Consider the following 25,545-nt stretch of genomic DNA (forward strand, 5'->3'; position numbering starts at 1 on the left):
CTGTTCATGTAGTGCTGCCAGACACAAATGCTGCTGAATATCTTTTCTTCTTCGACATTATTTTATAATTACTTTTCAAAATAAATATGCAGCTGAACTGATGCGGGCCGCCATGAATCGCACCGGTCAGGAAAGGTGATGGCAGAACAGTTAGAAGGCTGCAGGTTAAATGTAGCCGTGCATAAGAGCTTCATATCCACATGCAAACGCGACAAGAGAGGGGTGTATCAGCATCCACTTCGACCTCTGAGTGAAACAGGAAGAAGGTGGGTCTCACTGCAGAGCCGGTTGGAAAAAATAGAAATAGCTGGAGAAAAGTCTTACTAATAAAAGGCTTCTGTGAATAGACAGGAAGAGTGTACACAAAAGAGCTGGGTGTTAAAAGGTTTTAACAGCCAACATGTATCCCAGCAAAGAACAGTTCCTCCCTCCAACCCATCTCATCCCATTTGTCAAGACCCTGATACGTTGTGATCTGAGCAGGGGAAGTTCGGCTGAGAACCCCCTCTCACCTCTTGAGGCTCCCACTGTCTGCCAGGGAGCCCAGTGAGCCCTGGTATATGCTTTTCAGGAAAGTGGGAGTGGAGAAGGAGGAGGGGAGGCTGAAGGACTGGCTCTCCGATAAACTGCGTGTTCTCGAGACAGTCACAGGACTGGGTGAGCCAAACATGAAAACGCCCACAAATCAAAAAAAAAAGGACATGTTACACACAAGAAAGAGCAACTGGTCGGAGCACAGAAAACACAGAAGGATCAACACCGAGACAGGAAACCTGTGCTGCGATTGTTCAAAGATAGTAGGAGGACTGATCAAAGAGCTGCACACTGATTACTGTGCAACAGAGTTGACAGCTAAATATTCAGTTCGTATTAAACTGATGAAAAGAAAAGCTAAATTTTATAATTCTCTTAGCAATGTTAGTTTTGGTCCTTCCTACCCCTAAAGTCTCAATTCACTCTGTACAAAAGTGGGGACTTCACGCTTGGACTGTGTGTGTGTGTGTGTGTGTGTGTGTGTGTGTGTGTGTGTGTGTGTGTGTGTGTGTGTGTGTTTTGTTACCTGCTTTGCAAGAGTTCGGCATTAACTGACTGTTGTCTACGCAGCAGGGGAACCTGCTTCCCCTGGTGGCCTGTCTGGCCTTCGAAGGAGATGCGTTTCTTCACTGGTGGATGGCTGAAGGTGTGAGCACGCCGACGGAACTGCATGCCAGCTTCAGGGTCGTCTTCAGGGAAAGCAGGAGGGGAACCTGGAGGGGAGTGACCAGGAGATTCTTCATCCTGCTGGAGTGGATGGAATGTTAAGAAGAGTAAGGTGTCTGTGCAGGGGTGACATGAAGTATCTGACCGTACAATTGGTTGACAACCAAATCCTCATAACTTATTGAGTAGAGCCATGCAGGTTGCATCCAAGAGGCAAAATTAATCACTCTTCAGAGGTTAAATTAAAAATACAGCTACTATTCCATCGGTTATGCACAAGTTTGTTTACTCAAGTTAAAGGTCTGCACTCACCTAACTAATGTACCCCCACAGCAGATCTCATTCCAGCTTCTCCTAACTACTCATGTACCTTCTCATGGCCAGATCCCCTCATCCATTGTATTCTAATGGACAATGTCCTGTGACTCACAGCTTCACACGTGATTGGTGGGGAGAACATTAGAGGTTCCACTCCTCCTGTAAACCTTCCAATCTCCTCTCATAGCGTGTTTTTAGAGACCTCCCCCTCCAAGAGACGTGATATGACAGGGGAAATGCTACGAAAGCTGTGCAGCCTTTTATTATGCAGATGTGTGTGAAAAGAAAACCCTTCTGGGTCTAATGGGAGTACTATCACTATCTGTTCACGTGATTCGTCCCTTGAACTTAACATTTAACACCAGATATCAACGCCAGCTAAATGTTAAGAAAGACTCTAAGATAAAGTCGTGCAGAACCAACGGCTCTGTGTTGTCTTTTCCTTTGGCAGGACAGCAGAGAGGAAGCCACGACAGGCATGGCTCAGCAAGACTGAACATCCTGACTTGGATTTCCTGCTTGTCAGGACGTCAACATCCTGACACACGCCCCAGAAGGACCCTTCCTTACTTATCAAAGGGTAAACTGCATCTCACTATTGCAGCGAGGATTCGCCAACCTCGATTATCTCAACAACCAATTATCATGTCTTGGCATGACCATAGGTAGTACCGCAAGGAAGTGTGGTGCCAACTTGAAATTTGTTAACATGAGTGGAATTTTTTTTTCTTTCTGTAAGGCCACATAGTTACTGGATGGCGTGGTGATAGAGTCAGAATTCTGAAATCAAACTCGAGACACAATTTATGGCCGCACCCCCTCAAACAACAAAGCAGCGCACAGGATGATGGGCGGTGCATCTAATTGGTAATGTCAGTTGTAAGTCAGAGATCAAAGTTTGAGATTCAAGTGAGAGCCCAGAGATAAAAGCGCAAACTAAAAAATCAAAGTCAGGGATTAACATCTGAGCCCAGAGATCAAAGACCTCAGAGATGTCTGATGACACCACACAACCCATTGCCCCTAAAACAACCAGCACTGCACTTGTACACATAAACACATCATGTAACTTGGATAAAAGGGAGGACATCTATCACAATACTTGCTCTTTATGAGAGAACTACTGCGACTGATTTATTAATTCTCCAGCAGCAAGTGTTTGTAGATTTAATGAAGAGTAAAACGCAGCTTAAGAAAACCCTACCACATTTGACTTGGATCTTCATGTGGCCACGAATCTGAACGCAACGCAGCAGGTAAACAAAATGTCACGTGACAGCTAAAAACGTCACAGGGGTCATACGAGTGTCTATGTCATGTCTGTGTGTGTTTACTACAATCACTTCTCTTCCTTTAACTCCACCCTCCAGGAATTTAGAGGGACTCCATCACACTCTCGTTACACATTCTGCACTGCCATGACACAGTGGAACAAAAATGCCAAATGGTTGGCTGGCAGCTCTGTAAACACACTCCCTGCTCTACTCTTCTGTGTGCCCACGTCACTATGTAGGAATAATGCTGACAGGTCCCCGTGTGAGAGTTTAGCAGTCTGCATTGACTGAGCTTGATGTTCTTATCACACGCTTTTAAAAAAGCCACTGGGTAAAAATGGATTGAGAATTCCTAGAACCACACTAGAGGGAAGCTCTGGGAATCGGTGTGTCCCGCCTTCAAGGGCACTCACCCTTTCAAAACTGCTAATGCTTCCCATGCTTCCCAAACGGCCTCGCATCCGGCTGGCACCCTGGTGACAGAGAGAATACAAAATATGAGATAAGTTCTGTAGAACTGCAAAACTGTCATAGATTATCTCTATAGAAGCAATAGAAACACAAACTATAATAAGGGCTTTAAGAAAAAAGCAAAAGTGTATTTCGGATCAAATTTTTTTAAGTTTGCAAAGAGAGTGTTTTCCAGACAATAACAGATGGCAGTAGAGGTCTCAGATCGTCTGTATCCTTCCACTAAGGAATTATTTTGTTGTCTCACTGCCAGATATGGGTCAATCCAAATCCCCTGGATGATAATGACACACAAACAGCAACTGATACAGACAGACAGACAGACAAACAGTACAAAGAACAGCGGCAACATTCTGTAGGCAAGTGGGAAAAAAAATGGAACAAAACAGGGATCAACATGAGCAAAGCAGTTAAGACAAAATAGCAGGAGAGGATTAAATTCCAAGACAGGAGGAGGAAAAGTGAAAAAAAAAACATTTTCTGCTCAGACCCACCCTCGCAAAGATGTTCTCCAGAGAGCTGGTGAGGGAGGTGCGAGCTTTATTTTTGAGAATGTCAAGCTTGAAGCGACTGCTGGTGGCTGCGCCGTCTCCTGCTGCAGAGTTGTTTGCTGCATTCTGTCAAACGACAACAATGAACAGAGAGACAACCATCACAGAAATGTTAAAAAATAAAATCTGACTGTAATAATGCCTCACTGTCAGTCTGAGCAGCCTCCATGCACAGTTGTGCTGCCATACAGTGGAGAGCCACTTGCCTCAGACATTCTTCCTTCATACAAGCAATCAATGGCCTCTCGCAATAAATCAATTCAAACTCAAACCGTATATTGGTCAGCTACATATAATGCAAGATATTTTATCATGTGTTAGAAACCTGTTGACAAAACAGCTTCATGTTCAAATTATTGATCAAAATACCACAATAAAAAGTAGAGTCACCAAATAAAGCGGGACCAAAAACCTTTGAATATAATTCAAGCTTTCATAACAATACTGTCATTTTAAGGAGTTCTATGAGTGGTCCGTGTCTTGTAAATCACCTGAGGGGCCTCTCCGATGTGGAGATGGGTCTTCTGTTTGGTTCCACAAAGCTGTCTCAGGTGAAGAATCACCAACTCATTCTCCTCTTGGTCTGAACTTGGCTTCAGTCTCTGCAGGCATGAAAAAGACAAGATGGGGAACCATAAATCACTAACAAATGTTAATACGCCACTAAAGTTTCTGGAAAATGAAACGGTCTCTCTCTGAGCAGAGCCAACCTTACCTGAACGCGCTCAAAAATCTCGGCCTGCTCATTGTCAGTCAGCTGGGAGAGATATTTTTGGATGGCTAGCTTGGCTCTGGGTGGGTAGAGACCTGCAAAAAAAAAAAGAAGAAAAAAAAAAGGAAATTTGGATGTTCTTTTATCTGCCTTTAACTCTGATGGCATTATCAGAATAATCAGGAGTCAAGCCTGAGAGAAGTTCATGTCGTGTACCTTCAACTCGCTCACACAGCTTGTGCAGGTCATGCATGGGGCAAGCTTCACATAGCTGGACCTGGGTCTTGTTGCTTTGTAAGGCTGCTGCTGTGGTGAACGCCTGCTTCAAGGTCAGCATCACCTCATCCACCTAACATGCACGTCAAACATGAGGAAAATACAGGCTCGCTCACACACACACGCACACACACACACACACACGCGCACACACACACACACACACACACACACACACGCTATGTTGAGCTTAAAATAAAAATGTCAGATTGAAGTATGAAGTAATCGTCATCTTCCGTGTGACTCACCAGGGACTCACTGGCACACTGGAAAACGAAGCAGACATACTGGCATGGACCAGATTCTGTCTGGTCCCGACAGATGAATCCAAAATGGTCGGTGTGCTTGATACCCTGAAGGCAAGATATGAAGAAAACCAAAAGTTAGGGTTGCACCTTCATCACAGATTTTTCAGTTACCAGGATGCACAGCCATATTGGAGAAAGAACAAAAAATATAAAGCACTCTGTTGCTAAATGCTGAAATTAAGACTGCCACCTAGCCCTACGTTCAGTACCTCCAACATGGCTGACTTTTGGACATTTTCTTTCTTTCATCTCCCTTTCAGCTCCCACGAGGTCAATGTATCATTTTTTTTATATTAGATGTCTATTTAAAGAAATGGGATTGGAGCAGATAGTGTTATACAGAGCAAAAACAAAAAACCCAAAACAACACACCGACCTGACAGCAGGATGAGATATCTTTGAAGTTTTTTTCTAGCACCACTGTTTTACTGTCTGGACTGATGAGGTTTACTTCAAAACGCCCGACCTGTGAATCACAAGCAGACAGATTCATGTAAGAACACACACAGGGACATTAAAAATAGCCACACAAAGTAAATCCATCTAATATGTAGATTATCAGTTCACTGGCTGCACAGACACAGGGCTGCCACCAGTGCTACTTAATACACATACTGCACAAATGATTTTTCCAATAATTGACTGTACTGTAGAGGATGATATTGAGCGTTGCGCTCTAGTTTTAAATTTAGTTTCACAAGCAAATAGCAGAGTGTGTGAGGAATGGCAGCTGGCTCGCTTCGCAGCTCGCATGCTTTCCGTAAAACAGAAGCCTTTATGTTTTGCCGAGGCAGACGCAAATTCTCTTCAGAGGAGTTACAGCCTCTTTAACCGGAGCAGTAACACGGGGCCGGGCCAGTCCGTGCATTAGAACTGACAGCCACGTGCGCATAAAAATGATTTGTGTGAGGGAGAAGTAGAGGACTAAATGTAGAGAGGGCTTCAGTGACAAACGGTGCCGAAAGCAAGTGAGCGTTTCTGCTGTGACAGATTGAAAAAGAGTTGAATGAAACCAAATTAGGACTTTCCAGCAAGTGTCAAAAAAAAAACCCACAGCCATCCATCACACTGGTTAAGTAAGTACATTTGGAGTTCTGCCCATAAATCTATCATTAAAATCCAAAGAGCATAAAATATTTTTATGACTTCACATAACTGTAAATTGTTCGATATCCATTCAGCCGTACCACACATATCACTGCAGCCATTTTGCCGTGTCAAAAGGGGGTAAACAGGTCTAATTGATGAAGAAAATGTATGGGCCCTTTGATTTAGTGTGTAACAGCTATTCCAGTGAACCAGCAGGCAGGGCCCAAGCCGCCCTAAATGGAACAGGGCCATAATTCATAGCCGTGTTTACCCTATAATGACAGGTCAAAATTCCAGGCAATACCACACCACAGATTTCAGTCCAGCCCAGAACATCGTTTTTTTTTTTTCTCCACCTGGAAGAGCATGGTGCGGTTCTTGTCCGCGTCGGACGGCTGAACGTGGTTTGGTGCACTGGCGTGTCTTCGTCGGATGGGATCCATCATGACGCCTTCCCTCGGCTTCCTCTGCAGACTTCCTGCCAGGCTGCTGCAGCGTGTACGAAACTCCTGGGGTTCCTGGAAACCAGAATCTTCAAGGATGCACTCTGGGAAGGCTCCTCTCAGACTGCTCTGGCTGGCACTGCTGGAAATACCTTTACCTGCAGCACAAACAGAGAAGAGGCTCTCAACTGTTTGTTTTGACTGATCGCTTTAATTCAACTGCCATTTATAGCACGATATCAACATTCAACTGACTGTCATGTAAATGTAATTCCTGTATCGTTGTATGAACACATTGTAGTCAATTCATTCAATGTTTCTACGTGGTTTATGAAGGATCAGAGGAGGTGAAAGGGAAGGATAACACTTTTTTTTGCATGGTTTTGTCATTCTTTCATAGGCAACCATGTGACCAATCAGACCGGTTCGACCATATCATATGAAGGCCACCACCAGCCTGCCCCGTCTCCCATGATGACAATCATGATTCAGTCATTCTGCCATAATCCAAGCAAAACAAAAAAACAGCTTAACAATTCGCTGATGAGCCATCGTTACATTTTAATGAAAGTTGCACTGAAGAAGAAAAAAATATCCCTTAAAGGGCAAAAATAAGGCATTATGCCTTTATTTAGTTAATTGCTGAATTAATCTCACAGAATTTGACAACCCAGAAGAAATGAAGTTCAAAAAAAGCTTAGAACCTTTTTCACACACAAACGCAGAATCAATGACTTGTCCAGATGGCAAAGGGGGAATACAGCTAGCGTTTAAATTGAAAACAAATTTTGGTACAAGTGAAAGCATAACATATCCTGAGAGAAGGCATCAGGATATGTTGCAGTATCAGTCCTACTCACTGCAGCGCTGTGGGGTAGTAGCTGTGACCGTTGCTGTGCACACATGAGCCATTTCAATAAAGCTATTCATCTCGATGGTCTTCCTGCAAAGGCTCCTACCTCCTCCTGAGCTGAAGTCCTCCACTCCAGGGCATTCTGGGTCTTCTATACTCTCATTCAGAATAGCAGAGAGAGGATCTCCGTCTCCTCCTATGGTAAAATCCACTGGGGTATTCTCCATGGACCCTCGCCGGCCGTTGAGCGTGCGCTTGCGCTTGACCTCATGTTGGCGAAACTTGTCAATGCAGTCGTCAATGAGGGTGGACGGAGCCTTTTTGTGGCCGATTGTCACCTGGAGTCACAATGGCGTCATAAATGCAAAGGCCAAATCAAGCGACAGCTGATTGGAGACGTTGAGGCTGATTACTACCTTGCCGCAGTAAAGCACTTCAAACTTCTGGGAATTGTAGAAGGCCTCTTCTGTCTCCTGTTTGGGTTTGGTGTCTTCTTTTAGGGCAGATTTGGACACTTGGCGGATACTGCTGATCACTTCAGGAACCTATCAGACAACACAGAGGGTCAAACTGATGCGATGACTAGTGCAGGACATGAGACAACTCTGAACGTAGCCACACGACACTCATTATCAGTGCTTTGGATATAAACGTTGACATGAAAGGCAAACAGAAGTCAACTAGTAGAAGTGAACCTGACATGACTGCCTGCTGCCACCTCAAATAAGTCAAGGTTTTAAAAAGTCAGGCTTGTCAACAACAGACAGACCAAACACTACAATGGTGACGGATACAGGCGAGAAGCCAGGGACCGCCTTCACTCCGCAGGACAGAAGACAAACAGAGGAAGAAATCAGAGCCTTGAAAGGCCACTAAGCCAGTTTCTGCTCTGTTGTGTTGCAGCAAAACACATTCACCACCTGCAAGGGTAGCCCATGTCATCAAATCAGGAATTATGCATTCAAAACTAATCCAAGAGAGTAACCAAGTAGTACAAGTCAAGGCAGACTAACTGTTGTGCAATGCTTGGAAATGTGCTGCCAGTCTCTCTTGAGATTCTTTTACATTTGAGACTGAGGAGGCGTTTTAACCTCAGAAAGCACTGGGACGTTGCAGCACAATAACTTTTTGCAGACACAACAGGACTGACAGCTCCAGCTCTCTAAATAAAGGAGAGTGCCAGGAACTAGAGCCACAACTGAGAGACAAGAACTCTTTTCAGACACCAATGAACCCAAAGAAAAACACATCTCCTTTCCTAATCGATAAAGTCACATCTTCCAAATATTTCTGCACGCAGAGGGGACGAAGGCTGTGAAACTAAATATTTCAGTATGTGTCTTGAACAACAGGATATAAAACAGAAAGGGATTGGGAATAAACTCCACATAGACTATCCTCACTTTTCATGAAAGCTGAGACCCAGATCAGATACTGGGCATGATGTCTGCCATCTTGCTGCTGTGAACACATGAGCTATTTTAAACTCCCCATTTTGCAAGTGCCGCCCTTCCTCGGGGTTGAGCTGACAGAAGGCTGTGTTGAGATGAAGAGGGTTGGCCACACATATTCAGTCTGACCAGCGATTTTTCTCAAGGATCATTACAGAGCAAAGCTTATGAGCTGTTTTTACTGTTAACGGAGGGTGGAAAAACCAAACAAACATTACATGAAATCAGCCTGGATACTGGTGTGATAAAGGCAGTTCTGCAAACTCAGTGTTGACAATGCAAGGTGAAGGTAACTCGGTGGCCTTGGTGGCCCAGAACTACAGCTGCTCTGTCACACAATTATCCTGCGAGGAAAAAAACAATAACGACATCTTAACATTTAAAGGAGCTACTAGATTATACATGAGCCAGATGACGCCACAGCACCACCATCAATCTGATTAATAATTTGTAGTCAACCCAATACAAAACAAGTAAAGGTGCTCATTTCACAGGTTGGGACAGGCACGGACAGGCATAGAGCACCGTTAGGTATAGAGACATGAATCTAGCCCTCTGGTTGTTCTCTAGATGGATTTTCTAACCTTCACTCACCATCAGTGACACCAGCTCCAAAGCCTGTCTACATAAACACCTGCAGCCAGCACAGATTTAGAGCTTAGCAGAAAACAAACCAGAGGATTGTCCCCGCTGAGCCAGTGGAGTCCTGAGCACTTTCATTGTCTCATGTTATGTCAAACCTTCATGCAATATCTGCTCCATCAGTCGCTGCAGCTCTTATCATTAAGTCAAACCACCAGGAAACACTGAAGGCTCGAAATGGCCTCCCACGCCATCCGTGCTCAGGCCTAATTAGGCTTTTCTTAGCAGCACACAGGTTGGCGCTGTGTTCATACAGACTGAGGGATGGTGGGAGCCAGCTGCCTGAATCAGTGCACGCAAGATCACGTCTGTGCACGTTTCAGACATGCTGACAACGTATTTATGTTTTACGTCTTTTAATTTTCATGAATTACACGAGTAATGTTAGTTAACTTACGATTAGATGACCAGCATGCATAAAGCTACAGCTAACGCTATGGGGTAAATGAAATCTCAGGGTAACTGAGATATGACATCATTGACCTGAGGCATTTCCCTTCCCTTCCCCAGTCTTCTAAAGAGTTTATGCTGCTTGATCTTGAGACAATTTTGTGATATTCTTAAAATTAAAACAGCCAATCGAGAAAAAGAAATGTGATTTTTTTAAACGACCAACGAACAAAGACCGTCATGGGTATTCATGTCAACTGATGCGCATGGGTAAATGTGAAGGCTTCACTTTCTGCATCACGCTGTTCACAGTATTTTCAACTGAATTGCAACAATCAAGAGTTATTGAGTCAGGAACTGACTGCACTCACACACCGCTGTTTAAATCTCTTGCTACTTTACCTACCCAATCTAACGTTATCCATGCACACAACACAGCTCTGGACAGTATGCGCCCTTCCAAAAAATAATGCAGACTTTGCTTTCATTTGCATTAATTTGGATTGTAATGTGGTGAAATTGTGGAATGGTTTTTAAAAAAAAATCATACCCATGCAACTTTCACACCCTTTGCTTTAATTGGGAGGAATTCATAAAATCCCTTTGGAAATATCTGGAATAATGTAGTTACATGACCACACACAGTGCAGGTTTGGTTATTTGTTTTAATTCACAATGTTACAGAATGTACCTTAAACAATGAATGGATGTAGACAACAAGCCTTAACTGTTGCCTCAGAACATATGACTATCTTTGTTTATGTACAGGAAGAACTTTGAAAAAGGCCCTGCTCTTAAGTCACCTTGTCACATGTTTGCAGCTGCACCTCCACTCAGTTATGACATCACCCTCCCAGTGCTTTTCCATCTGCCTCAGGACAAACTAGGCAAAGCAGTTTCACAAAGTTCATGTCCCAACTCAAAACAAAGCAACATGTATCGTCGTAACGTGAAGAAGGACTGAACTCGCGATGTAGAGGGGGAAGGCAAAATAAAGTGGGAAGACATGTTTGTCCTTTACTTGCTTTTGCATCAGCTAACTGGTCCTGGCTAACCGGTGCTAGCACTGGTGTGACTCAATTGGATTATCAACACATTCCTTCACAAATAGATGTTTATGTTTTTACTGATAACCAATGATACTGATGGGTCTACCAAGTTGCCGAGCGGAGAGGAGTACAAGAACAGTCTAACGGCCTAACTTGGCTTATGAGTATGTCTCAGGGATACCGGGTGCTACAGTCACCCAGTGAGAGAGACCCCATTGTGGACCGGTTCCAAGTCAGAGCAGAGTTGGAGCTGGCGCGCACGTGCCGTCAGTTCAGCCTGTGCAGGGTCAGATTGTGTGTGACTGGCTTGATAGTGGAACAATGCAGTTGGGTCAGAGTTAAATTTGTGGTCTCACTGAGGACGTAACTGAATATTCCAAACTCCAAGCAGGGTAAAAGGTTATAATCAAACCCTCCGCTGTGTTGAAGTCAAACATCGCTATCATTCTGACAAAACATTCCGGTCCACCTTCAATGCAAGAACAGCGACAATATATGTAAACAATAATGGCTCGAATGAATATCATATCGGTTCACTTAATTCTCTTCTTCTTTGACCATCAATAAATCACAAGATACAACATTTATTAAATAATTTTTCCATTTGTTTTGGAAATCAAAAACAAATTTTTCAAGGTCCCAGTTTCTACATATGTTTTTTCAGTTCGTACCAAATGTGAATATCATATAAACTTGATTTATACAGTTACTATCTAAATTGGTTACTGTCAAATATCGAGTGGTAAAATATGCTGATATTTTACCACTCGATATTTGATAGTAAAATATCAGCATATTGGATATTTGCAAAAAAATGAACAACAGTGTGCATCCGTCACAGTCTCATCAAACCCTTTCAGAATGTACACGTGATGAATCTTGAAGTTGTATTTCAAGTCAAGGAAGTCAAACGTGATTTTTTTGGTACCAAACTATTCAAACAAGGAAACAGAACAAGATACGCGATTCACACAATATCTCGTGAACTATCAACAAGTGACGACTTGTCTCAGTTTCAACTTTTGCATATTGATATGGATGCAGGAGATCTCCCCCTCGGGCCTGTACCCATGTCACAGCAACAGCCTAGAATAGATTTGAAAATATGCCCCCAAAATAACTTTTCATCATGAGTCTAAATTCAGCTGCCACGTATAGCAAAACCCACACTAACACGCTGACTTACAAACAGGAAATACTTGACAAATAATCATTGTTCACGGTAACTGCAGCTGGTCGAGAGAACTTCAAATTCCACATGGTCCACCTTGCACATGTTGCTAGCTGCTGGCTGCCAAACCAGTTTCTGTTGCGTAATAACGATAAGTGAGGTGTGTTCAAGACGCCTCGTGAACTGCTGCAAAAGGGAGCAGCGCCATTTGCGTTACAAATTCTGAAAAATACAAAAACGATATGAGCAAAACATGCATGTTCCCTTACGTCTGGAGAGCATGTAGGCTGAGGCGTCTCTGCAACACCACAAAGCTCCATTTTTATAAAGTTGTGGCTTCTCAACCTGCTAGTTGGCTGTTGTTCTTAGTCATATTGCGATATTATCAATGTTTGAATAATTGTGCAGTGCCACTGCACACATTTAGCACCCAGTAAATAGGCCGCATACCCTGAAAGAACCCACTTTCACAAGCAGACAGGCAGCCTGCCCGGGCTGTGTGCCTATCACAGGAAGTGTGGTAGAACTCATGTACACTTGAGGCCACAGCAAAAGCACCAGTAGAACATACAAGTCACACAGAATGTAAATGGTGAAGGGTTCTTGGTCCAACAAGGATAACGAAGGAGCAGGATGAGAAACCACGTTTTATGTATTAACAGAAAATGTATAGACTTATGAAGTTCTGCGCTGATTTTGATGTTCAAAATCATTTGAGCTATAGACGAAGCCAATGCCCAGCATACCATCCTGCTCTTCTTCATTCATATCTGGAGCCGCCGGAGAGTCACTAGGAGGATGGGGTGCGTGGGAGGATGGTGTTTTTCCCCCAAAGTTCCCCAAAACAGGCCCCCAACTGCCCAAAGGAGGCGCTAATCCCTGGGCTTTCCAGCGGTCAATTGTGTGTGTGGGTGTCCAACCAAACCAGAGGCAGCACAGGGAACTGAACCATGGTGTGAGACAACACAATAGACCACTGCACTACCTGGGCACGACATTGTATTTTTCGAAGTTTGACAAACAGCTGACATCAGCCTGGTGTTCCGCACATGTGGGTGTTACACTCAGAAGTGGAACATGGAATAATCAAGGAATGTATCATCATAGCGGGAAAACTGAGGCGATAACGGGCCATTTCTGGAATGACCAGGGGACCGACTCAATCCAGCTTCAGGAGTCGTCTGTTTTTCTATAGTATCTTTTCTTAAAGCTACAATTAATACAGCCGTCGTGACATCATCAGATGGACAACACACCCACAGCTGTCAACGGTGTGACGATACCGATACACAGCCGATACATCGCTGCTTCCCTATATAACTCTGGCGAGAAAAAACACTCATCAGCATTTCAGTTGCGTTGGTTATTTTCAACCCACGCGTTCCTGATTTGTGACCACATTTCAGTTTATTACTCAAGATGCTGATCAGCTCGTAAATGTGCTGACTCCATATTGTCTCGGCAAATGAAAAGCACAGATGGATTAACTTTCACCAAAACAAATCCAGCTCGCTTTATCATCCCCGACAACTGCTGGCCTAAATACTTAATACCAAAACATGTTTGGACCATTTCCTAATCTACTGTTTGTCAGATTAAATGACACAGTTTTGTATTTACACCTGGATTAGAGTCGGTCTATCAAGAAAAGGGGGATGTTTTAGTTATGCATCCTCTGCATTTGAAAGCACCGTGGAGGACTTCTGTTTAAATCTTTGACTGTTCTCCTTTAGGTTCTCCTAATGGTCAACAACAATATTCACGACACAATATTAGTGCTATGATGGGATTACAACACTGCTACGTTCTCCTGGCCCGGGGGGTTCCGTCCTGCCTCGTACCTGGTTGGGGTCGCAGGCCTTGAAGACGTGACAGGACATCTCGGACTCGGGGTTGTCGGGCTGCCCCCTCAGCAGGTAGGCGAAGTAGGTGAGGTCATTGCTGTTGTGGATGAAGCGAGAGACGAGCTGCGCTTTGTGCTCGAATATGAACACCGAGCAGTTGCTGCTACCGGAGGGGACACACCGGACGAAAGGAGGGTTGAGGACCAGCAGGACGTCCCTGGGCTGCACCGCTGGGCCGCAGTCGCCCTTCTCGCTCCGCCTGCGGATCTCTGCCACCAGCCAGGGCAGCATAGGCAGCGTGGTCCGCCTGTCCAGGGAGGACCAGCCGATGTACGTCAGTGCGAACCTCCGGTCTGACTTTGGAGAGCTGCTCTCCTTCTCCTCCGGACCTTCCATGTCAACACGTCAGACTTTACAGCGAGAGTTGAGAAATACTTGCAGAAATGCTGTGAGGGGTAACCGAGGCTAGTTTTCAACAGTTTCCATGAGCGTTTCTTGCAGTGAAATTTCATCCAGTATAGGATTACACGTGCTCGCCCCTCCACCGCCTCCTCCAACAACAATAACCACGCTCTTTCTCTGGAATTTAGAATAAACTTGCTTATATGGACATGAATGTGTTTACTTCTCTGTCCGGTTTGCACATGCAGGGGCTCCACCGCTGAACAGCCTTCTACTGCCCTGCCCCAGCACAGCTCGCTGCAGGCTAAAACGTGGCTCGGGATGGCTTCTATGTAAACACCAGCCGCGCAGATCTCTTTGACGCGCTCCTCCCGAGCGTCGGCGCATTAATACCGTCCCACGTCTAACATCCTGCTGCACACGGGCTGGGCCGCAGGGGTTGCGTAGTTCCTCCTCTGCGGGCTGAAAAGTACATGCATTGATTTGAGGCTTTGTTAATTCCAACAACTAGGATTCTTTCTTCCACGACAGCAACAGCAGCAGCGGCGGTGGCGGCGTCTTGGAGGAGGAGCGGCCGTGCGCCTCGACGACCCGCCCAGCCGTCCCATGTGCTGGAGGAGTGGGCATGGCAGGGCAGGGCCGGGAGAAACGTGACGGGACACCGCTCCACCGCTCTCTCTCTCTCTCTCTCTCTCTCTCTCTCTCTCTCACACACAAACACATACACACAAGTACATACACGCACACACACACACACACACACACTACTAACCGAGAGGCTCTTCGGATCTTCCCTGGTACTTGTACACTCTGCAGAGCCCGCAGAGAGAGAAGAATACATTTGTAAGAAAAAAATACATGTTTAGATAAGATGAAAAGATATAACTTGTTCCATCAATTTAGGGATTTAAAGATATAACTAATTTTGAGATATTTCTGGGATTAGTGGCCATGATTTGATGAAATTGAGCAAACAAGTTGGATCTGGTAGCCACCAAATCACTACATTTAGGACTATGTTATATGTTACGGTATGTCTAGGGGACAAGTTATAGTTTGGTGACTCAAAATAAATTTAACTTGTGGCCAAAATTAATTACATTGAAGGAACAAGTTATGTGGCCTGAAAACCTTCTTCTCTCCCCGTGGCCACACATGTACAACTATAACTGGCTACTCAATGAATTTGAGAAGCAGGTGGAATCATAGTTTAGGAAGATCCACACACATCCGGTGTGCTTCAGTTCCCACCTACCAAATGCCAGAGCTCCAAGCACTCCCCTTTTCCCAAAAATAGCATTCATGCCATATGCAACCTTCAGCTACTTGAGCCCACTAAACCCTACTGGTGGAGGCTGTGCGTGTACGTGCTGGAACACTGAGCACTCAAACCAGACTTGTTCTCTCTCTGAAAGATACTCTGGCATTTATGTACATTTTCATCAGTACAGTCTGATGACTTTATGAGACATTCCAAGACCAAACGCTTCCTGGAATGTGTCAACAAATGAAAATAAAACAGAGAAATCAATGTCAAAATTCACCAGCTCACATATAAGTAAAATTAACAGCAAGTTATGAAGTATAATTCTACATTAATATGTATTCAAATGAATTATCAACCAAAATAGGCTTTTCTCAGTTGAACTTAAGTGAACCACATATACTCCCGACATTCAAGTATGTTTTGAGCTTTTTCGAAATTTTTTCAGCCTTCAATTAAAAAGAACAAATTTTCCATGCCTTACAATTTGTCATGTTTTGAAAAATTCTAAAACTATTCCCAACTTTTCAAGACTGTATCAACCCAGAAATAACTTTTAAATATTTTTTGGGGGGGATGGAAAACAATGAAGCTAATTAACATGAATAGACTCCAGCCTTGTGTGTAAATGTGATAAAGCTGAGAAAAATTCAATTAATGTTTCAGTGGAATCAATATTTTATGCTTCACTGGCACACAAGAATGGAGCAAATAACAGCGGAGGCAACTTTACAGTGAAAAGCAATAACAAGAATATTACGAACATGTCTACGCTCAGCAGATTTAAACGGAAAGCATGACAACAGAAGTTAGTTGGTAGGTTTATTTCACATTTTTCCGAGACAAATACTGCAAACAGTATATGACATTTCACTGTAGTAGGCGGACGTTTTCAATCAAAAGTACAAAAAAGGCAAAAAGAAACCTGTCGTGTTCACTGTGTTAAGTCTTTTTTTTTGTTGTTGTTGTTGTTCTGAATATGCAAAACTGAAGGCCAGAGCTTGAGATCTCTGAAGGAACACCAAGTGCAGACTGCAGAGTCACTTGCAGTCACATGTAGCCTGCAGACAAACACCTGGATTAAGTTGTTTCCCACGGGGCTGCGTGTACACTGCTAGAAACATCCAACTGTTCCAGCAACCATCATACAGTCTCCATCACAGCTGCCATCTCCTTGACCTGCTTATGAAAGTTCTGTAAAAGAATTAAAAAAAAAATAATCTTAACCTCAAGAACCAATGAATGGAGGAAAACACAACATTGCCGTTAGACAGACCTGAAACTGTGGAATGGTCATCTCAAAAGACCTCTGACTGATCTGTCCAGAAGGTTCCGCAATCTTCAGCATCACAGTCACAAAAGGGGAGTTGAGCGAGCGGCAGGTGTCAGAGCTCACCGCCAAACCGAGCTTCCACTGCATGTCCACTAACTAGAATGAAAACAAACGTCACTGTCCATCACGTGACGACAAAGACGAGAGTTTTCTCATCGTTTCCTTCAACCTTATCTCATTGCAATAGAGGTAATCTGGCCATCAGGAAAAAAAATAAGTCAGGTTATCTTACTAGATGGTTACCTGACAAATGCTGAGGGAGTCCTGGGCCTGGCGCTGAGCATGGACTGATGCACCATGTTCACTCCACAACTTGTGAAGCACTTGGAGGGAAGCTTTGGACCACTTGTTACTGCCTTCCTCCAGCCTAGACACCAGCTCATCCCCAGTGAGATTGCTCTTCCCGGCTGACCTGGCAAGACAGATCTAACACTTTATCCTGTAATACTGGGCTTCTATATGTAAGATTCAACACATGGCACAAGATGTGAGCAGTACTACGAGTGCATGAAGGAGAAAATAAAAAAGGAGTAAAAGATACCTAAACGTTAACAGAAGAAATCTGATCATGTTCTGCAGTGCCTCATGTTCAAATGTTACTCCGGCTCTCTGGCATCTCTGTCCCCAACAATGTAAACACAAGTCATGAAAGAAGAACTTGGAAGTAGAATTACATTCAGTTAAAACAATGGAAATTGTGACTCACATCGGAAATTTCAGCTGAATTTACCCCGGCGGTCTGACCTTGTAGATATGTTAGGATGTGCTGACACTGCAGAAGGATTATAGTGTAACTATCAGTGGTACAAATCAATGACTACAACTGCAGCTTTCGTACAAGACCACTTTACCCTCAGCAGCACACTACTTGCAATATTTGCTACTTACAGGATTCATAAAAAAAGTCATTAATGATGAAAGCATCTGGATAAGATACTCACGGATTCAGCTAACAAATCAGGAGTGAGCCTGCAGATGTTGTCCACAACACTGACTGCACCTACGTCACACACGTCAAAGGAATTGTTTTTAATCAGTTTTGTCTATCCTCTCTCTCTCTTGAAAACACTACTGTTGCAAACATGACTAAATATTTCAGTAATCACCCCTGATCAATTTAGGCTGATAAACTGACAGAAATATCATGTTATGTGTCAGGACAAAGCTAGCTACTTCAGCTAATTTCTCACTCTGTTTAGCTAATGTAGCTAAAGCTAACGAGGAACTTCTGGCTTCATTCAATACATATAGCCTTAACTGTGTGCGCGTTTATGAAAAGCACATTCTTTATTTAGACGACATCCTAACTGTACGTCTCGTCTATCAAAAAAAAACAAAACAACAAAAACATTGTGGTACCAGTTTCAACCCACCACATGTCTCCTCCGCTGCTGGCATCTTCGCTCTCTCTCTCTCTCTCTCTCTCTCTCTCTCTCTCTCTCAGTCAGGTTTTACCAGAGATGCTACAAAAGAGAAGATTGTGTACTTTTAATTAGCACGGAGTCAGGGAAGAGGAAGTTAAAATTTGATGGGGAAAAAAACGATTCAGTGATAATTATATCTCTGGGGCCACCTTTTACATTTACTTAATTGTACTGGGAGAATGTTAGGTGAGGTCGGAGAAAGTATATCTTTGGCTCAGTGTGGCATGAATTAAATGTAGCAAGCCGCACCAACAGTGATTTGCTATCTCATTCTTTAGAACATCTTTGGTTTGACATTCCGCTTGATACTCACAGAGCCAACAGAATAACAACGCCCTCGTCTGGCGGAAATACTGGGGCGAAATATTTACATCTTTTTGATATCTAAAATATGAAACGAGCAATAATATCACAATTTAATCTTACATAACATTTTATCTACACTGAGTGAATCGACAAAGTGCTGATCACATAAAGAGAAAGTATAGCTAAAATAGCTCTGAAACACGCCCATGTCTTTGGAATGGTTCACTGAGCTGGAGGAAGTGTGTATATTGTAATTTTAAAATCTAATCTATTTGTCGAAAAATAACACGTCACAAACATTGAAACAGTAAAATAAATGATATATGGGTTAATTACAGTGAATTTTTCCATTCATGGCGTGAATGCGATGCGTTTATTGTTTATCTAGAAGTCTACCCCCCTTCATAACACGGACCTGTCGAGTGCGCTCTCCCGACGCGGAAGAGATTCCCAGCTGTCAAACTGATTTGGGGAAAATAAGTTTCAGGTCTCGGTTGAAAGAGAAACTGATCGTAAACGTTATTTGAAAATGGACTGTCCTCGCTGGTTGCCCCTGGAGTCGAATCCAGAAGTATGTACCGTTGGTATTTTCTCGAACTTCTTTATTCTAGCCAAGTCATTCATTCATTCACCAACGTGTGAGGACTAGCTAGCTAGCTGTGGTTAGCAAAGAGAACAAAAGCTGGGGCCAGTGGAGCGGTTCTGGTGGTAAATGTGAGTTAGTTCGTTAATATATTTGTTTGTGTCTTTCCATTTCAGGTCATGACAAAGGTGAGTGGCCTGTTGACTGATTCTACCCCTGACCGGTCTCATCGGTCTGTGACAAACCGCCATGCACCAGAGGGAGCAGGCCTGCATCGCAGCGATGCTGCAACATCATCCAGTTAAAAATAAAAGTTACCGAATAATAAATCCTACTCTGATTCATATAAGTACAGGAAACAAGGAGGGACTCACAATAATAACATGATTTGTGCAATTTATGTGGATATGCATATATATATATATATATATATATATATATATATATAGTTTCTTAGAGCAATGTTGTAGCCTCTCCAGGATTAGAATAAATAATCTCAGGAAGAAGCAAGTATGTACACCTTTAAATTCAACTTGTCTGTTCTTGTGCAGTTTGTCAGTTGCTTGGGGATGAGAAAGTCCTGGCAGTTCGGTGATGTGTATGGATTGGATCCAGAGCTTCTCGGCATGGTGCCAAGACCAGTGTGTGCTGTGCTGCTCCTGTTCCCAGTTACGGAGAAGGTTGGTACCTACAGTAGTGTTCTCGCAGGACACACTGGACAGACAGGTGATGCATTTTTTGAAAAAGTGTCATATGTGTCTAAGTAAGGTGCTGAGCCACCACACACATTCTTCCCATAGTTCGCCAAAGCCTGTTTCCCATCACTCTCCACCCATTTATTAAGAATTTTCCCTGGAATTTGTCCCCCACCTGTGTATTACATGTATATTACATTACTCTTGATGGTGCCCCTCTGTCCAGTATGAAGCCTTTAAGCAAGAGGAGGAGGAGAGACTCAAGGGTCAGCCACAGCAAGTCTCTCCTGACGTCTACTTCATCAAGCAAACCATTGGGAATGCCTGTGGAACTATAGGATTAATTCACGCCGTGGCCAACAACCAGGAACACCTGGATTTTGGTGAGTTGGCACTGAAGCGCCGCGTTTGATGGGAGAACTACTCATTTTACGGCTTCTGATGTCGGATTATTTGTGTGGTGTTTTATTAATAAGGTGAATTGTGCAGTTGTATACATTTTTATTTTGACTTTTTGAGCAATAGTTAGCAGTTTTGATGTGACAAAATCGTTCATTGCTCATTTTACTCAGCTGATACATTTAAAACCGTATTTCACCCATCAAGTGTCATTTGTGCGACTCTCAAAGGCATCATTCACCATAATCCCCCGGTTCATCCAGCGAGACGCTCAATTCTCCACAAAATCTTCAATTTGAGTTTAACAGCTCTGCCTCCGTAATCCATGGTGTGAGTGTCTCAGCTCGCAGACACAGCTGACGAGGTTTTTCCCAACATAAGAATTTGAAAGAAAAGAGGTTTTTAGTAAAATACGCAAATAATAATTGGATTAATTGTACAAGTTATTGTGTATGTGTGCCAAATCTCATGAACCTCATCTGTTTTGTTTTTTTAAGTTTATATGTTGATGCTTCGGTGGTAAAATGTGTGCTCTCCTTTCCTCAGTCTAAGTAAACATTTTGATGAAGTTTGTCTGAGCTAAACACAGCTCCTGTTATTATCCAGCAGCAGAGTCTGGCCAAACACTTGGTGATACCATATCACACTGCAGGTGAATTCCTGATGGATCATCCAGCTCACCATCACCTGTATTTTCTGCAGTTTTATCCATCCTTTTTCTATACCGCTCATTCGTTAAGGGTTGAGCAGGGAGCAACAGCAGCTGACATTGGGTGAGAGGCGGGGTTCACCCTGGACGGGTCACCAGTCTGTCTCAGGGCCATCAGGAGCAGTTAGGGGTTCAGTATGTTGCTCAAGGACACTTGGACATGGGAAGTGAGGATCGAACCAGCGACCCTTCGGTTGCTGGACGGCAACTCTACCTCTGAGCCACGCCGCCCCCTTCTACAGTTTTATTGGAAGAATAATACATTTTGTCATTGTTCCTCAGAGTCTGATTCTGCTCTCAAGAAGTTTCTTGAAAAAACTTCAAAAATGTCTCCAAAGGAGCGGGCAACCTTCCTGGAAAACGACGAGGTGGGAAAAATACTGAAGAACAACAGTTTGCTCCTTAACAACCCCCCCCCCCCCACCCCCAAAAAAACCAATCTAGTTTCCTGAGGCAGTAAACCGTGAATACCCTTGTTGTTGTGTTACAGAGTATACGTGTCACACACGAGTCCAGCGCACAGGAGGGACAGACAGAGGTTTGTGTTGACTTGTCTCGTCAGATCGCAGTGTTGAACATTCTGAAGATGGGTGCCGAACTTGTTCTGTTGTGTGTTCCGTAGGCGCCGAGCTTGGATGAGAAAGTGAATCTTCATTTCATAGCTTTTGTGAATGTGGGAGGACAGCTATACGAGCTGGGTGAGTGGACCGCCGCTGTGCTTCATGCTGACAGTCGTCTCTTTAACCACTGATGAGATGTTTTTGTTCCATCCAGACGGCAGGAAGCCTTTCCCTGTTGTTCACGGCAAAACTTCAGAGGATACGTTCCTGGAGGTAAGACGCCGCAGAATGAAACGAAACCTTTCACATGACACGTCTCAGGGCTGAGCTGCAGTTTCCCTCCCGCAGGACGCCGTAGAGGTTTGTAAGATCTTCATGGCTCGAGACCCCCAGGAGGTCCGCTTCACCATCATTGCTCTCTCCAAATATTCAGACTGACCCGTCACATGAAGACAACTCCACTGCCAAACACTCTCAAGTGCTGAATTTAGCTTCTTATTTTTCCTTCAGTATAGTTTAGCAAAGGATTTGTGGGCAAGTAATAAAATGTCAGGGATGTCCCCCTGAACTAATGTCCCCCTTTCTGTTATCAGTGACCTGCTCCAGGTGGATGATTGGGTTGAATTCAGAATATTAGACCGGGACACATATCAGTTCTTCTTCCTCGATGCCATTCAGAAGTATGTTTGGTTCTAAGATTTTGGTGCAATTTTTCCATGTGAGTGTGAGGATGAAGTTTCTGTATTGATGTGGCTTCGGTTGTCACCCGTGCAGGGCTGTGTATGGTCCAACCAGCTGAGGTGTTTATGTCCGCGGTAGCTCTGGAAGCCGACTCCAGTAGTGCTGTTGTATGAACTGATGGTGTTGTGAAAAGCTTCTCAATAAAGCTCATCTCCTGGACGGGAGGCTAATTGACAGTCAGACTGTATCCTTGTGGGAGGTGCCTACTTTTTTCTTTTGTAATATGAATTAGAAAACTTGTCGAATAAAAGGCAAATTTATCAAAGTGTTTTTCTTGAGGATTTTCTGTTGGACTCAGAATCGGTTCTTCCTCAGGGGAGGTTTAACGATGAATTAATCAAATTTATAGCGCTTTTTAAGCGAGAGGTTTTTTGTTTGTTTGTTTGTTTTACGATCCTTTTCTCGGCCTAGATTCTGATTGTGTGAGTCAACCTGTGCCTGTACTTCAAAAGCACCAATACAGCTACCTCAGTAATATGAGAATATGATCTGCCCAGTGTTGTTCTTCTAGGCTTAGAATAGATGTGTTGACTGTGCCGATGCACTGCATCTAAAACATTCAATGGAATTTATCCTGCCTGGGGGAGGGCGTGCAGGGGGTCGAGAATAAACCCGATTATCTGAAGGGGTCGCGACTCTCTAAATACACTCTAAATGGTTGGGATTCACCGTTCTGGTCTAGCAACGATGCTCATAACTCATTTGTACACCGGTTTAGTGGCTGAAGGACACTTCAAACAGTGTCTCTGGTGGACGGGGATCAGACCAGCAACCTTCTGGTTATTAGACGTTCCTTTCTGCCCCCCTAAGAAGCCCCTTAGGGGAAAGTGCAGGGGATACACTTCAAAAAGTTAATTTAGCTAAAAGGTTACTTAAAAGTATTTCCAAAGATGTGAACTACATAAACCGCATTTGAAATTCTGTCTAACTTGTTCTTTCTTATGCGATCTGACGACACAGTTGAGGTGTCACGTTGAACCCGACAACCGCTGATCAAAGTGGGTCTGTGATGCCTGTAACTGGTCTGAAGTCAGCTGATGTCACGCAGACGCTTCAGATGGAAGTGTGCATTTGTGTAGCTGCTACATGAGCGAGAAAGAACAGACACCTGTTGGCTTTTGACACTGTAGAAGAGTATGTACCTGTTTCACAACTGTTGTATCCTCCCACAGCTAGGCTATTAATATGCAAATGAGTAAGCATAACCACTGTGATATGTTTAAAAAAATATTTCTGAATACGGTGGTATTCAGTTTCTACCTGAAGCAGCACCTTGAGACAATTCATTCATGAATACACCTCAAACTATTAACGACGATAAGCCAAAATAATTTGGGGTTTTACAATTATGAATACAAAAGTATCACGGAAGCTTTAGAAGCCCTTATTTAAGAGATATGAAAAACATTCCATTAAGTTAGAATGAATAGAACTCAAACGGAACCGCTCTGAATTATTAAACATTTTTCAGTGAAGCGCTGTAGAAAGAGAAGCCACAAGTGGCACCGATTGAGCGGAAAGGCGAGTCCTTGCAGTACACCTGAGGTACCGCTTGGTGTCGCAGGAGAAACGCGTATTCTACAAGAGCTGAACTCAAACTTTTAGACTTACCCAATTGGTCTCGCACCCCCCCCCCCCCCTACACACACACACACACACACACACACACATTTGTTGAAGTCAGTGTGATGAACAGCGGTTCTCAAAGACTTTACAGCGAGGATATGAAGCCGGGACTATTTGGACATGTGTTACTGGTTATGAATGGGCGGAGGGTTGCTGTGTAGTACGGGAACTCATGGGATCAAGGTAATCCTCTAACCAAATACCGGTGAGAGCGAGGAGCCAAGGAACCAGTCTGATACAACCTCCAACTCCAGACTCAGTCCCTGCACTACTGCACGAGGAGGGTTTAAGATTGAACCCGCGGAAAGATCAACAAAATCACAGGTGTGTCTGAACAGGTAGGTGACGGATCCACCTACATTCACCCAGATGAGCTGTAGAGAACAATAGGAGGCATATTTTACCTATGAGTAGGCTTCACCTGGCCAGTTTCATCAGTGTGCGTGAACTGGCCCTCATGGATGTCACCGGACTGTGAATGGGGAGCAACTAGGAACCGATTGGTCCCGGTTTGATCGCGCCTGGAGGTCAGTGATGATGGAGTGGCGGGAGCAGTCGTCAGTCAGCTGCGACCAAGCCTACCTGGAGGCGCAGAGGTGGATTGAGGTGAGAGGCTTCTTCTTCACACACTTCCAGGAGTTTAGAGTTGGAAATAATCAGCAATAAGATGATACGTTGGTAGAATACGCAGCTGCGTGGCAAGTTTGATGAGATTTACATGGTTTTACATCCCTGGATGAGAGGAAGCCTGGTTACAGATGATAATGTATCCAGAATGATGCTTCTTGCTGCCAGATACTTAGATTCACAATGTAGAAATGTACGTTTTATAGACTGTCAGGCTCTGAGCAGGAATCTGGAGCGACTGTAACTCTTGGGTTTTGCTCATTGGCTTGAATTGAAATAGTTGAGTCATATTTTTAACGAGGGATGCACAATAATATCAGTACAAGCAGTTTTTGGTCATTACAGTGTCTGTCCAGCCTTTTCAAGAGCAGATTATGGGAGATCAGTGTGGTAGTTTTCTAATGCTTTTGGATAATAAAAAAAAAATAGAATTTTGACCATCATGTAAACTAAAGGGATTTTTTTTGTATAGAGATTATATCAACATTGTTAAAATCGGCCAAATCTCAACATATCAGATATCAGCAAAATGAAGTTATTAATGTGCTCAATTACTTTGAGTTGACATTGATGTGGCGCATTTGAGGCAGTCTGTGAAACGTACATTGACTTATTTTGATTATTATAATTGTACTGAGGAGGCTGGATAATGGCAATAACAACATAACATGAAGATGATTAGAATTTGTCCCTAAAACATACTTTGGTACAATTAAGTTCCATTTTAACAAAACAAAAATTGTATTAGACACCCAGAAACGAATCTGTTGTTTTTAGTTCCTTGGCACCTTCACACTCAGAACAATTTCAGAGCACGAAAATATAAACCAGTTT

The 25,545-nt window shown here is 43.6% G+C and overlaps 4 protein-coding genes across 17 annotated transcripts in view; 2 read left to right on the top strand and 2 right to left on the bottom strand.

The window, feature by feature from the left end:
• Positions 1–15,054, bottom strand: part of tbc1d4 (TBC1 domain family, member 4) — a 29,544-nt gene extending 14,490 nt beyond the window's left edge. The window contains exons 1-13 of one of the 3 annotated variants that reach the window (XM_086220265.1): positions 14,040–15,054; positions 7,912–8,040; positions 7,602–7,833; positions 6,556–6,800; positions 5,487–5,576; positions 5,051–5,155; positions 4,743–4,875; positions 4,530–4,621; positions 4,306–4,416; positions 3,758–3,880; positions 3,206–3,265; positions 1,061–1,278; positions 513–653 (exon numbers count right to left, since the gene is read on the bottom strand). In XM_086220265.1, the coding sequence (XP_086076391.1) occupies positions 513–653; positions 1,061–1,278; positions 3,206–3,265; positions 3,758–3,880; positions 4,306–4,416; positions 4,530–4,621; positions 4,743–4,875; positions 5,051–5,155; positions 5,487–5,576; positions 6,556–6,800; positions 7,602–7,833; positions 7,912–8,040; positions 14,040–14,438 (2,078 nt within the window). In that variant the 5' untranslated portion in view covers positions 14,439–15,054. Of the gene's footprint in view, positions 1–512; positions 654–1,060; positions 1,282–3,205; positions 3,266–3,757; positions 3,881–4,305; positions 4,417–4,529; positions 4,622–4,742; positions 4,876–5,050; positions 5,156–5,486; positions 5,577–6,555; positions 6,801–7,601; positions 7,834–7,911; positions 8,041–14,039 lie in introns of all 3 variants that reach the window. The other 2 variants (XM_086220264.1, XM_086220266.1) reach the window with 2 other exon arrangements.
• Positions 15,055–16,500: 1,446 nt separating this feature from the next.
• commd6 (COMM domain containing 6) lies at positions 16,501–18,901 on the bottom strand. The gene is made up of 8 exons (XM_086221229.1): positions 18,779–18,901; positions 18,415–18,504; positions 17,983–18,041; positions 17,748–17,813; positions 17,583–17,659; positions 17,285–17,453; positions 16,985–17,137; positions 16,501–16,902 (listed from the first exon to the last, which is right to left on the bottom strand). The coding sequence occupies exons 2-8, from the start codon at positions 18,437–18,439 to the stop codon at positions 16,852–16,854; spliced, it is 600 nt and encodes a 199-aa protein (XP_086077355.1). The 5' UTR covers positions 18,440–18,504; positions 18,779–18,901; the 3' UTR covers positions 16,501–16,851.
• Positions 18,902–19,391: 490 nt separating this feature from the next.
• uchl3 (ubiquitin carboxyl-terminal esterase L3 (ubiquitin thiolesterase)) lies at positions 19,392–22,841 on the top strand. The gene is made up of 8 exons (XM_086221230.1): positions 19,392–19,485; positions 19,906–20,034; positions 20,276–20,432; positions 21,440–21,525; positions 21,648–21,695; positions 21,780–21,855; positions 21,932–21,990; positions 22,066–22,841. The coding sequence occupies exons 2-8, from the start codon at positions 19,924–19,926 to the stop codon at positions 22,153–22,155; spliced, it is 627 nt and encodes a 208-aa protein (XP_086077356.1). The 5' UTR covers positions 19,392–19,485; positions 19,906–19,923; the 3' UTR covers positions 22,156–22,841.
• A 1,302-nt stretch (positions 22,842–24,143) lies between these two features.
• lmo7a (LIM domain 7a) overlaps positions 24,144–25,545 on the top strand; it is a 47,129-nt gene continuing 45,727 nt past the window's right edge. For 10 of the 12 annotated variants that reach the window (XM_086220273.1, XM_086220272.1, XM_086220267.1 and 7 more), the window contains exon 1: positions 24,144–24,690. In XM_086220273.1, the coding sequence (XP_086076399.1) occupies positions 24,619–24,690 (72 nt within the window). In that variant the 5' untranslated portion in view covers positions 24,144–24,618. The remainder of the gene's footprint in view (positions 24,691–25,545) is intronic. The other 2 variants (XM_086220268.1, XM_086220269.1) reach the window with 2 other exon arrangements.

Source organism: Aulostomus chinensis, chromosome 12 (assembly GCF_037954235.1).
Source record: "Aulostomus chinensis isolate RoL2024-O1b breed Wild chromosome 12, RoL_Achi_v1.0, whole genome shotgun sequence".
Lineage (NCBI taxonomy): Eukaryota > Metazoa > Chordata > Actinopteri > Syngnathiformes > Aulostomidae > Aulostomus > Aulostomus chinensis.

Excerpts from the sequence above, each read along its gene's own strand:
- commd6 (XM_086221229.1), bottom strand. The coding sequence starts at position 18,439 with ATGCCAGCAGCGGAGGAGACATGTG. Across the intron at positions 17,814-17,982 it reads CTGATTTGTTAGCTGAATCC|TGTCAGCACATCCTAACATA; the intron begins GTGAGTATCTTA and ends ATCCTTCTGCAG. Across the intron at positions 17,138-17,284 it reads ACTCCCTCAGCATTTGTCAG|TTAGTGGACATGCAGTGGAA; the intron begins GTAACCATCTAG and ends TTTTCATTCTAG.
- uchl3 (XM_086221230.1), top strand. The coding sequence starts at position 19,924 with ATGAGAAAGTCCTGGCAGTTCGGTGATGTGTATGGATTGGATCCAGAG. Across the intron at positions 20,433-21,439 it reads CCAGGAACACCTGGATTTTG|AGTCTGATTCTGCTCTCAAG; the intron begins GTGAGTTGGCAC and ends ATTGTTCCTCAG. Across the intron at positions 21,696-21,779 it reads CACAGGAGGGACAGACAGAG|GCGCCGAGCTTGGATGAGAA; the intron begins GTTTGTGTTGAC and ends TGTGTTCCGTAG.